The sequence below is a fragment of the Patiria miniata genome, unplaced genomic scaffold (assembly GCF_015706575.1).
Source record: "Patiria miniata isolate m_02_andy unplaced genomic scaffold, ASM1570657v1 HiC_scaffold_11, whole genome shotgun sequence".
NCBI lineage: Eukaryota > Metazoa > Echinodermata > Asteroidea > Valvatida > Asterinidae > Patiria > Patiria miniata.
This window is the reverse complement of record NW_024037049.1, coordinates 3,525,795-3,539,828: the sequence shown is the minus strand read 5'-3', so window position 1 is coordinate 3,539,828 and position 14,034 is coordinate 3,525,795. Positions and strand designations below refer to the sequence as shown.

The window sequence follows — 14,034 nt, the reverse complement described above, 5'->3', positions numbered from 1 at the left end:
CCAAACCTGGTAAATGGCAATCAAGGAATAACTCACAGAGGATGTGGCTTGTCACGCTGCGACCTGGCTTTGATTCCCATATCCGGTCACATGTCCTGTGCCACGAGTTTTTTTGGGGGGTTCTACGGTTTTCCTCCCCCCACAAAAATTTCAATCTGGCTGTGCTCTGTGGTAAGACATGGGTCTTTTGGGTGGCTGCGATTATTAAAGGACAAGTAGCCCCCCCCCCCCCCGAAAAAATAAAATATATTACCTTGTTACGGAGTGCAATCACATCTCCTTGCACTGATTCTGGGAGAACGCTGCCTCCCTGGTACGGTAGAAAGACGAGGAAACCAAGAAACTTGGCAAGAATCCTGGCCGACTGCAGACTGCTGCTGAAGCTACTGCGAACCTCCTACAAGACAGAGAAAGAAACAGAGAACATTTCAAACATTAGTAGGCCTACTCAAGCCATGTAGTGACTTTTCACTATAGATACTTTACACTACTATATCATGGTACATACACCTACAAGAATACTTATGTCCATGTAATATGCATCAAGTTTGAGAGGGATGATACAATGTAGTTGATATAAAACACTCCTCAAAATTCAATGCACATCCCCTGCCATAACTTATACACAGGATAGTCACCAACAGTCAGATCATATTAAGGTACTGTGGTTAGTTAAATTCCATCAACAGACAAATGCAGGTAACTGGTAAGTCCAGCTGGCTTATCGATCTCCTACAATTAACGCATAGTTGTCAGTGACGGATTCAGCAGTTATGGAATGGGGGGGAGGGGAGGGCCGAAAATGTTGGCAAAACCCGAAAATGTATACAGTCGACTCTCGTTAGTACAAACTCTGTTAATACAAAATTCTGGTTTTAACAAACATAAAGCCTTGGTCCCAACTGTGCATTTATATGCACAATGAATGGGACTGATGTTCCTCTTAATACAAAATTCTGATATAACAAACAATTTGGCTAGGTCCGAACGAGTTTGTTATAACGAGACTCGACTGTACAAGCAGGGCATATATTGGCTCATGTGGGTGAAAAGTTCTGGTCTTCCGAGTGATTAAATAACCCGATAACAGCAGAAGAAACAGGAAAAATCTGCAAGACATACACATACAGTCACAGCCAGACAATCCTACTTTTTGTAGACAGGGAGCACTCAACTGTTAGAAACGACACTCAATTGATTTTGACAGCTGGGATGGATTGTCAAATTTGAAAGCCAGAGAGGGAGGGTTTTAAATATTTTCTTTATTAATTAACTGTTTACGTAACTGATTTTTTTGTGTTTCCAGTTATTTTCATTAAAAACGATGTAAGTGTATTGGCAATTTGGAATAATCCTAGTATCAATTCCAAATACCGTATGTGGGAAGTCAATATGCAGAGCAATATGTAAAACCCTTTAAAACAGGAAACTTTCTAAACAGAATTTATTTACACTGCCATTTAAACAAGCAAACTGTGTCTAACTTGTTTTGTATAATGAAGTTTTTTAGTTTTTGGATGGATGTTGACAACTTACATCATCTACAGCATTTGATTCTTGGTCACCTTCCTGGTCCGTCAAACCAAACTGCAGTTCATTTAGCTATTAGATGAAAATAAAAATGCAAAGAAATGTTCAAAGCCCAAAATCATGATACAATTGTCTGCTGTGATGTAGTCCATGGCATTTTGTACAAAAACTCGATCTACAACAGAGAAAACTTGTTTCATTTTACATGTACCAGATCCGCAGATTCCATTAGGTTGTCATACATGAACTTTTGCAATATGTCACATGAACAGTTCTCAATATATAAACTTTCACATTCTATTACCATGGTATAACAATCTCATTTGAGGTCTTGCAATATTTAAGATGTGCTTCTTGTTAAATAAATTCCAACAGGTGAACACATGCAGTGATTAAAAACATCAGTTGCATTAAACAAAGAGTTAAAGACAGCCAACTGCAAACTAACATAATGTGGCGGGGATCTCCCCGGGCCAAACCTAAGTTCATTGGGACCAAGTCTGACACCTATTAGAGCGTAGCTGATCTTCCCGTACCCAAGCTTTCCCAAGACGAGAGACCAATCAGAGCGACCTCAAGGCTTAGGGAGCAGGTCCGTTTTGGAGGAAATATACCGCCGATTATGATAATTGTGATTACCCTCTGTTAATTACACAATAAACCAACAACAAATACACCTGGACAACAGGAATGTCGGCACCACAAATATATATAATCATACTTTATTATACAATAATCAATTGAAGTAGTAATTGAGTCTTAATGAGGTTGTTAATTATCAGGGTCACTTAATTACATTTGGGAGTCAGCTAACAGCTCACCTAAGCAGCAACTAACGCGCACAGCTTGAACAATGCGCCCAATGTAAACAATGCACTGCTAAGTTAACAATGTACACTAATGTAAACAATGCACTGCTAAGTTAACAATGTACACTAATGTAAACAATGCACTGCTAAGTCAACAATGTACACCTATGTAAACAATGTACAACAATGTCAGTAATACACACCAATGTAAGTAATACACACCAATGTAAGTAGCACACGCCAATGTAAGTAACGTACGCCAATGTAAGTAGTGTACGCCAATGTAAATAACACATGCCAATGTAAGTAGTGTATCCCAATGTAAATAACACACGCCAATGTAAGTAGTGTACCCCAATGTAAATAACACATGCCAATGTAAGTAATGCACGCCAATGTAAGTAAATACACGCTGTTCAGCCTTAACCTGATTTACGCTTTACCCATGCAAGCTAGCGTCAGCATGCACAACACAACTTCAGCACAGTCAGGGCTAGCACCTTTACACAGACCGCGTCAGCATTACCAAAAACACAGAGCGCGAGCACTACACGACCTTACCGTCCGCTGTCCACAACACAACTCCTCCGCGCGAACACGTCGAATAGCCCTCACGTGAACATGCATACGCTGTACAAACACATATGTGCAAAACCTATGGGCCATTGACAACCAATAGCGTACGTGCATTCAGTCACTGAGCGCTTACGCTCCGCCCAGTCACTAACACACCATGAATTAACCTAATTGCAATAGGAATGACGTTGGAAATAAACTAGCTATAAGTCCCTACACTTTCTGTTACATTGGCCCGAGCGTGGTGGGGTATGGCCTCATACTCCATAACCATAATAAAACAAATAAAAGGAAAGTGTACCTAAACCTTAACTTCCTCTTATAATTCAATATAAAACATAAGGTTTAACTTTCCCTTTAAAATTCAATATAAAACATAAGACTTAACTTTTTCTTAATAATTCAATATAAAACATAAGGGGGGGGCTGATTTCAAAGCATTAAATATTTACTAGATTTTGTACACAGTGTAAAGGGCACAAGAACACCAAAATTTACCTCATTAAATATTCACAAAATTTAACAGGGAAAGATTATACAGAATCTGAATCAAATTTCGCTCATTAAATATGCACAAGAATTTTACAGAAAATGTACACAGCATTTTACACACATTCATCAGAAGAAATTTTAAGATAAACTTTAGACAGAAATTTGTGGGCGGATTTTAAGTATATGTATATGCCTATATGTGCGGGAAAAATGGGACATTAAAAACTAAATCGGTTACTCACGTTACGAAAATGTAATGTGAGTAACTGATTTTGTGTGTCTTGTTTATCATACATATCACATTTTTCTGGATGTAATCTTTGGTGCTTAGGTAGGTCTAGGTCTACTCTATCTACCATGGGGATAACAGTTATTAAACCTTTTCAGTAAGGTAATTACAGCCCAAGGAAACTCAAAAGTACATCACAATTGTAACGTGAGTAACCGTGGAATTGCCCACATGGTGATTTTCAGCTTCACTTCCCGGTGGGCAGTCCATGTCTACCCGATTTCCTTCCTTCTTCACAATTGCTCCATCAAGGAAGATCTGCTCCAAGGAGAACTCCGTTACTGCCGCCGTCTTCATTCTCTTCTTGGGGGCAGGGGAGGCAACCTTGTTGGACATGAGACTTGCCACATCATCCTCCAAGGAAGGCATCGGCGATGCAATGCTCGTGTAGGGGGATGTATCTTGGGCATCCCGCATCATTTTTAGCATTCCTCTTGGTTTGCCTCCAGACTGATTGTAGGGCAAAACCGAGATTTCAGGGGATGAGGGGAGTTTGAGCAAGGGGGAAAGCGGTGTGGGGGACAGTGACAAAACTGCCGCGTCTCCCACCTCATCCCTAAAGGCAGCTCTCTCTGGGATTTTCAGCGGAGGACTTGCCCTACTTACGGTGACCTTGGGAGATGACTGGCTCCCGATAACCTCCAAGGATGCTACACTACGTGGGATGATTTTTTTCATCGCAGGGGTCTTTATGGATCTGTCATCAACTCCAGCACTCTCCACTGGGTGGCACGTTGCCATGTGGCGCTGCAGAGTGTCTACTTGCCCTGCCCGGTAGGAGCACTTGCTGTTGCGCAGCGTGTTCTCCGACTTGTGCACATCTTTTATGTGCTGCCACAAGCTTTGTCGGTGGATATACCATGTGGTGCACTATCGGCATTTGAAACGCCTACACTTAGAACCACCACAGCCTTTTTGTTACTGCATATTCTGAGGAAAAGAACAGAAATGATCATTATCAACAACTAATCAACTTCGGCTATGTACAAACACCTTTCAGGGTCGGGTCGCCACTAGAACACTTATCTATACCGCAAGGGTAGTTGATGGGTTCTTTTGGGGTATCGTCTGGGCGGTGACTATTCTTGCTGCCCCGACTGATTGGCTTGACTTTCAGACCCTGACTCGTCTGCAATGGCGTCTTGCATTACAGGAGCATTATCTTCGACTTCGCAGGCCAACTCTTCAGATGAGTTCTTGTCATCTGGAACTGTTGTCAGTTCTTTGGGGAGGTTTTTAGCAACCTCATACCTGGACTGACCTTCCCAGTTGTTTGGATTGACACATGGTTTGAGTCTGTCCACATGGGCAACTTTGGGCTTGCCTCCTTGTTTATAGGCTGGATATGAACGGTTACATCTGATAGCTTTTTCAGAATCAACCATGGCCCTGCCCACCTAAACTGGAGTTTGGGGGTCTTGTGCCTCTTCTTTGCTGGGTTGTGAAGCCACACTAGTTTGCCTTCCATTAACCCATGATTGGGTGCCTTTCTGTCAAAGTTCTTCTTTTGCCTTCGGGCACTTTTCCCGAGAAAGAGAGTCTCTCTGGCTCTTTTGTGAGCCTCTTGCATGTTACTTAACAGTCTTTCTGCAAAGTCTCGCATAGGGTCAATTAGCATCGCCACGATGTTGACCCAGGTATTTTTTAAACCTCTCAACAATGCCATCCGATTTCGGATTATAGGCGGTTGTTTGAGTGTTTGATATGCCTGAAATTTGGCACATCTCGCAGATTATACCTGACTCAAAGTTGGTGCCCTAATCGGAGTGGAGTTCTTGTGGAACCCCAAACCGACACACTATTTCGTTTACCAACTTACGCACGACTGTGATTGCAGAAGCGTCAGGAAGTGCGAATGCTTCCATCCACTTGGTGCAGTAGTCGCCAACCACCAACACCCATCGGTTACCATTGTCCGTTGTGGGCAATGGCCAGAGCAAGTCTATTGCTACTTGCTCCATTGGCACTCCAACTCTGTACTGCTGTAAAGGTGCCAGCCTTCTCTTAGCAGCCGACTTCCTCCTGGCACAGACATTGCAGCCTTGGAGGATGGACCGCACGCCTGCAGGCATGCCTGGCCAGAAGTACCTAGCTTTCACTTTGGCCAGAGTTTTACTGACCCCTAAGTGACCACTAAGCTGCCCACCATGCAACTCAGCCATAATTCCCTTGCGGACCCTTGGTGGCAACACCAATAGCCACCGGATGGACTTTCCGTTGTCGGAGTCCCACCGTTTATGCAGAACTCCCTCACGGACCTCCAACTGGTCCCACTGCGACCAATAGGTCTGGCATGCTGCTGATAAGTGGGAAATTGTCTTCCACTGGGGTGACTTTTACCCTCTTCCTTTGACCTTATCAGCCAACTCACAGTGTCATCCTCCAACTGTGCTTCTCTTAAAGCAACTTGTGACAGGGTTGGTTGGGCAGCTACGCCCTATAAACCAAGAACTCACTCCCCTGAGGTTTACACTCGGGTACTTCACCAGTTGTCTCATATTCTTCATCACGGCCGCACTGTTTGCATGGCCGTCTGGACATCCCGTCAGCATTTCCATGCTTCTTTCCGCTTCTGTGCTCTACAACCAAGTTGTATTGAGACAGGACTTCAATCCACCTTGCCAGCTGACCCTCTGGGTTCTTAAAATTAAGTACCCACCGCAATGTGGCATGGTCAGTTCTGACGGTCACTTTTCGGCCATACAGGTATTGTTTGAAATACTTCAAATATACCACCACAGCCAACAACTCTTTGCGAGTGACACAGTAGTTTCGCTCAGGTTTGCTGAGCTTCCGCCTTGCATAAGCAAGCACCTTCTTGTCACCATCTTGGGCCTGGGATAGCACCGCCCCGATACCGTCATCACAGGCATCGGTGTCCAAGATAAAGTTACCCTCAGGCACTGGGTATGGCAGAACCGGAGCGGCCTGGAGCCTGCTCTTCAGCTCGTCAAATGCCTGTTGACAACTCTCAGCCCATACAAACTCCTTTGACTTCTCGGTCAGGGCATGGAGTGGGCTCGCAATTTTTGCAAATCCCTGTATGAACTTCTGGTAGTACGAGGCGAGACCCAAAAAGCTTCTCACATCTCGTACACACCTTGGAATTGGCCAGGTTGCTACTGCTTCAACCTTTTGGGGGTCTGTGGCCACGCTTTCTGATGACACAATGTGCCCCAGGTATTAAGCAACAGACTCCCGAAAACAAATGGCACTTGCTGGGCTTTAACTTCAGCCCGGCGTGTCTTAGCCAATCAAACACAACTCGGAGACGTCCTAAGGTCTCCGACAGTGTTCTACTGAACACAATGATGTCATCCAAATATATCAGTAGGATTTCCCACTGTAAGCCAGCCATGACCTTTTCCATGAGCCGCTCAAAGGTTGCTTGGGCGTTGCAAAGCCCAAAGGGCATGCACTTCCACCGATACAACCCATTCCTCACAACAAATGTGGACTTTTGACAGGCGTCCTCATCAAGAGCGACTTGCCAGTACCCAGACATTAAGTCGAGTGTACAGAACCACTTTGCTCCTCGCAATGCATCGAATGTTTCATCGATGCGCGGGACAGGGTAAGCATCTTTGACGGTGACGGAATTCAGCTTTCTGTAGTCAACACAGAAGCACTTCTTACCGTCTTTCTTGTCAACCAGATCGCTAATTTGCTCCTCGATTTTCTGCTGATGCAGGTACGGATGACGCCTCACCCGCTCATCACCAGTGTTTATGTGATGCTTGACCACGTCTGTGTGACTGATGTCATGGTCACTCTTGGACAACAAATCCTGAAAGTCTATAAGACATTTCCGGACATCATCCCGGTACTTGGCCTCTATATTGGCTGTACCCCTCTCATATAAGTTTTGCAAATACATGAACAGGGGCAACTCCTTCCCTCTTTTTGCCTCCGCGTTCAATTCATCATGAATAGAACTTGCCTCAACTTGGGAGATAACCCCCGCTGTTGTTCCCTCACGGGCAACTCTTTTCTCCCTTCGGGGATTGAAGACCTGCAGCGGATCAACATCGGCTTCAGTCTCAACCAGAGATCTGGCCAACACCAGTACAGGCCTTTCTTGGCTAGGTCTCCACCACCTTCCACCGGTTCTACCGTAGCTGGCCCGAGCAAGTCGGGACCCTTCCGAGCAATTTTGCCGGGAACCACAGCTTCATGACCTGGTGGGATTACCGTAGTTTTACAAAATACAACACGTCCCACAAAGGGCTCGCCTGCATCATTTGTGCACTTGATTCGCTCACCATTGAGCCTCCACTCCCTTAATTGGAAGTCTATGATTCCACCTGTTGGCACGAGAAAATCCATGCCCAGGATACCATTGTATTTGATCTTAGCAAATACAGCCTTCACTTGGTGCGTGGTCCTACAGTCCTCCGGGGGGCTGACCGTCGTTTCCCTGCTTTGGAGTTCCTTTACTCTCCCGGGCGAAATGCCCTTTCTCACCACATTTGAAACACTTAAAGGTTCCAAGGCTTTCCCGAGCTTGTGTGTCTTCTGAGACACCACGCCTTTGCCTGCTCATTGAGACTTTCCTCTAGAGTCTCTAACCTCTGCTCTGTTCAGAGTCCAAAGCCCTCGCCAATTTGGCGAGCTTTTGGTCCAGCAACCTATGCTGTTCGACCTTCTCAAAATTCTCAGTCTCCAGGGCAGCCTGGACTGCTTCACCCAACATTTTTGGATGGGCCCTCTCTAATTAAGTGGCTGTCAACGGCATCTACGAAGTGGTTCTTTGTGAACTTCTCTCGAGCTTCTTCCTGTATTTCAGGGTATGCTCGCACTGTTAACTCATGGATTGCTTGCCCCAATTCTAGCAATCCCTCTTTCTGCTTTTAGCGCCGGTGTCAAAGCTCAACGAGATAATTCTCACTCTGTCGAGCTGACCCAAACCTACGCTCAAACAACTTGGCCAGCACACTGTACGTCGCTTTTGACCCGAGTTGCCCACCAACCATAGAGCATGCCCTTGCAAGCTTGCGGATAACCACTTTGCCGCTTGCTCTTCGCTCCATTGGTTTACCTCACGGCATGACTCAAAATGGCGGGAATACTCCTTCCAGAGCACTTTCCCACTATACCGGTCAGGGGTTATGTTTGGCCTACGATTTGGTGGCCCTACACTTCCCTTCAGACCTAAGTTGCCATGGACACGTGCCTCTCGTTTCAGTGGCCAAGGACCTACTGACGAGCCGTCCACTCTTTCAGCCGAACTGCTGTCTTTCGCCTCGACTGGTCGAGTTGCGAAACTTACCAGATCGCAGTGCACATGTGTAGGGTTCACTTTTTTCCAATCACGAACGAACAGGTTTAGTACTTGGCTTACCCTGTTCCACGCCATCTTGCCCGGACAGGAAAAGCGTCAAGTTGTCTATGACTTGACTCTCGCGTTCCAAGGCGATTGGTCTCGACCCTGCTCGGGGTTTTATCCTTGAGCCCGAGTCTTTCAGAGGCGTACTTTCCATAAAGCTCACCTCCCTCCCACGTTTGTGGTCCCAGTCAGTCACCATCTTTGTGTCTGACTCTCGTCTCCACATTGCTCCAGAGACATACCCAGTACTCTCTTCGGGCAACCTCAGCTCAACATCGGTATCTACCTGATGAAACATACGCCTGCTCCCACCTGGCGTGATTGTGTTCCCTCCCTTTGGGGAACCACCCGACTGCAGCTCCATGGCAGCCTCCAACTTCTTTGCAGTGAGATCTTTTTCCCACTGCAGAAATTGAGCTTCCATTTGCAGTCGTTGCACCTCGGCCTCAGCACTTGAGGTGCCCGCTTGACCCTGCGAGCCTTCGCTCATAAATGAAAACTACCACAACAATCACACACGAAAACAAACAACAAACAACCGATTAAACCACAGTACAATTAGCAATACAAGTCAAAACACAATGTGCAATCAAATAATTTAACAGCGAAATCACCTAATCAATCATAATCATCCCAGTTCTGACACCACTTGTGGCGGGGATCTCCCCGGGCCAAACCCAAGTTCATTGGGACCAAGTCTGACACCTATTAGAGTGAAGCTGATCTTCCCAGAGTGACCTCAAGGCTTAGGGAGCAGGTCCGTTTTGGAGGAAATATACCGCCGATTATGATGATTGTGATTACCCTCTGTTAATTGCACAATAAACCAACAACAAATACACCTGGACAACAGGAATGTCGGCACCACAAATATAATCGTAATTTATTATACAATAATCAAGAAATATGCAGTAGTAATTGAGTCTTAATGAGGTTGTTAATTATCAGAGTCACTTAATTACACTTGGGAGTCAGCTAACAGCTCACCTAAGCAGCAACTAACGCGCACAGCTTGAGCAATGCGCCCAATGTAAACAATGCACTGTTAAGTCAACAATGTACACTAATGTAAACAAATCACTGCCAAGTCGAACAATGTACACCTATGTAAACAATGTACATGTACAACAATGTCAGTATTGCACACCAATGTAAGTAATACACACCAATGTAAGTAGCACACACCAATGTAAGTAACGTACGCCATTGTAAGTAGTGTACGCCAATGTAAATAACACACGCCAATGTAAGTAGTGTACGCCAATGTAAATAACACACGCCAATGTAAGTAGTGTACACCAATGTAAATAACACAGGCCAATGTAAGTAGTGTACCCCAATGTAAATAACACACGCCAATGTAAGTAATGCACGCCAATGTAAGTAATACATGCTGTTCAGCCTTAACCTGATTTACGCTTTACCCATGCAAGCTAGCGTCAACATGCACAGCGCAACTTCAGCACAGTCAGGGCTAGCGCCTTTACACAGTGCGCGTCAGCATTACCCAAAAGACAGAGCGCGAGCAATACACGACCTTACCGTCCGCTGTCCACAGCACAACTCCTCCGCACGATCACGTGAATAGCCCTCGCGTGAACATGCATACGCTGTACAAACACATATGCCTGTGCTAAACCTATGGGCCTTTGGCAACCAATAGCGTACGTGCATTCAGTCACTGAGCACTTACGCGCCGCCCAGTCACTAACACACTGTGAATTAACCTTATTGCAACAGGAATGACGTAGGAAATAAACTAGCTATAAGTCCCTACATTTTCCGTTATATTGGCGCCGAGCATGGTGGGGTATGGCCTCATACTCCACAACCATAACACAAAAAAAATAAACAAAAAAAATAAAAAAAGGAAAGTGTACCTAAACCTTAACTTCCCCTTTATAATTCAATATAAAACGTAAGGTTTAACCTTTCCTGTAAAATTCAATACAAAACATAAGACTTTTTCTTTATTACTTTATCCTCTGGGCGGTGACAATTCTTGCTGCCCCGACTGATTGGCTTGACTTTCAGACCCTGACTCGTCTGCAATGGCATCTTGCGTTACAGGAGCATTATCTTCGACCTCTCTTCAGATGAGTTTTTGTCAACTGGAACTGTTGTCAGTTCTTGGGGGAGGTTTTTAGTCACCTCATACCTGGACTGACCTTCCCAATTGTTTAGACTGACACATGGTTTGAGTCTGTCCACATGGACAACTTTGGGCTTGACTCCTTGTTTAGACTGGATTCAAACGGTTACATCCGATAGCTTTTTCAGAATCAGCCATGGCCCTTCCCACCTCAACTGGAGTTTGGGGGACATGTGCCTCTTCTTTGCTGGGTTGTGCAGCCACACTAGTTTGCCTTCCGTTAACCCATGCTCGGGTGCCTTTCTGTCATAGTTCTTCTTTTGCCTTCGGGCACTTTTCCTGAGGCACTCTCTGGCTCTTTAGTGATACCTCTTGCATGTTACTTCGCAGTCTTTCTGCAAAGTCTACGGTTGTGTCCCCAAATTTCGGGACACCCTGTCACCAAATCTACCGGGATGGTCACTTCCCAGCATCATCATGTTAGGGGTTTCACCAGTGGACTCATGTGGCGTGCACCTATAAGCGAACGTGGCATAGTGGAGGAACTCATCCCAATCCTTCTGCCTTCACTTGGGTCAATTAGCATCGCCACGATGTTGATCCAGGTTTTGTTAAACCTCTCGAACCATGCCATCCGATTTCGGATTATAGGCAGTTGTTCGAGTTTTTGATATGCCTAAAATTTGGCACACATCTCACAAAACACACCTGACTCAAAGTTGGTGCCCTGATTGGAGTTGAGTTCTTGGAAAATCCCAAACCGTCACACTATTTTGTTTACCAACTTATGCGCGACTGTGAAGTGCGAATGCTTCCATCCACTTAGTGCATGCAGTAGTCGCCAACCACCAACACCCATCGGTTACCATTGTCCGTTGTGGGCAATGGCCCGAGCAAGTCTATTGCTACTCGCACCATTGACACTCCAACTCGGTACTGCTGTAAAGGTGCCAGCCTTATCTTAGCAGCTGATTTCCTCCTGGCACAGACATTGCAGCCTCGGAGGAAGGACCGCACATCTGCAGACATGCCTGGCCAAAGTACCTAGCTTTCACTTTGGCCAGAGTTTTACTGACCCCTAAGTGACCACTAAGCTGCCCACCATGCAACTCAGTCATAATTCTCTTGCGGACCCTTGGTGGCAACACCAATAGCCACCAGATGGACTTTCCGTCGTGTCCCATCGTTTACGCAGAACTCCCTCACGGACCTCCAACTGGTCCCACTGCGACCAACAGGTCTTGCATGCTGCTGATATAGTGGGAAATTGTCTTCCACTCGGGTCGACTTTTACCCTCTTCCTTCGACCTTATCAGCCAACTCACAGTGTCATCCTGCAATTGTGCTTCTCTTCAAGCAACTTGTGACAGGATTGGTTGGGCAGCTACGCCCTTATATATAAACCAAGAACTCACTCCCCTGAGGTTTACCCTCGGGTACTTCACCAGTTGTCTAATATTCTTCATCACGGCGGCAGTGTTTGCATGGCCGTCTAGACATCCCATCAGCATTTCCATGCCTCTTTCCGCTTCTGTGCTCTACAACCAAGTTGTTTTGAGACAGGACTTCAATCCACCTTGCCAGCTGACCCTCTGAGTTCTTAAAATTAAGTACCCTTCGCAATGCAGCATGGTCAGTTCTGACGGCCACTTTTCGGCCACACAGGTATTGTTTGAAATACTTCAAATATACCACCACAGCCAACAACTCTTTGCGAGTGACACAGTAGTTTCGCTCAGGTTTGCGGAGCTTCTGGCTTGCATAAGCAAGCACCTTCTCGTCACCATCTTGGGCCTGGGATAGCACCGCCCAATACCGTCACCACAGGCATCGGTGTCCAAGATAAAGTCACCCTCAGGCACTGGGTATGACAGAACCGGAGCGGCCTGGAGCCTGCTCTTCAGCTCGTCAAATGCCTGTTGACAACTCTCAGTCCATACAAACTCCTTTGACTTCTCGGTCAGGGCATGGAGTGGGCTCGCAATTTTTGCAAATCCCTGTATGAACTTCTGGTAGTACGAGGCGAGACCCAAAAAGCTTCTCACATCTCGTACATACCTTGGAATTGGCCAGGTTGCTACTGCTTCAACCTTTTGGGGGTCTGTGGCCACGCCTTCTGACGACACATGCCCCAGGTAAGCAACAGACTCCCAAAAACAAATGGCACTTGCTGGGCTTTAACTTCAGCCCAGCGTGTCTTAGCCAATCAAACATCACTCGGAGACGTCCTAAGGTCTCCGGCACTGTTCTACTGAACACAATGATGTCATCCAAGTATATGAGTAGGATTTCCCACTGTAAGCTGGCAATGACCTTTTCCATGAGCCACATGTGCACATGTGTAGGGTTCACTTTTCCCTATCACGAATGAATGGCTTAGAACTTGGCTTACCCTGTTCAACGCCATCTTGCCCGAACAGGAACAGCGTCAAGTCGTCTATGACTTGACTCTCACGTTCCAAGGCAATTGGTGTCGACCCTGCTTGGGGTTTTATCCTTGAGCCTGAGTCTTTTAGAGGTGTGCTCATAAAGCTTACCTCCCTCCCACGTTTGTGGAGCCAGTCAGTCACCATCTTTGTGTCCGACTCTCATCTCCACATTGCTCCAGAGACATACCCAGTACTCTCTTTGGGCAACCTCAGCTCAACATCGGTATCTACCTGATGGAACATACGTCGGCTCCTACCTGACGTGATCGTGTTCCCTCCCTTTTGGTAACCACCCGACTGCATCTCCAAGGCAGCCTCCAACTTCTTTGCAATGAGATCTTTTTCGCACTGCAGAAATTGAGCTTCCATTCGCAGTCGTTGCAACTCGGCCTCAGCACTTGAGGTGCCTGCTTGACCCTGCAAGCCTTCGCTCATAATTGAACACAACCACAACAATCACACAGGAAAACAAACAACAAACAACCGATTAA

The 14,034-nt window shown here is 45.9% G+C and overlaps 1 protein-coding gene across 1 annotated transcript in view; it reads right to left on the bottom strand.

Moving 5' to 3' along the window:
* Positions 1–14,034, bottom strand: part of LOC119742169 (codanin-1-like) — a 48,575-nt gene that overhangs the window by 17,126 nt on the left and 17,415 nt on the right. The window contains exons 10-11 of the mRNA XM_038218211.1: positions 1,537–1,602; positions 254–397 (exon numbers count right to left, since the gene is read on the bottom strand). Coding sequence (XP_038074139.1) covers positions 254–397; positions 1,537–1,602 — 210 coding nt within the window. The remainder of the gene's footprint in view (positions 1–253; positions 398–1,536; positions 1,603–14,034) is intronic.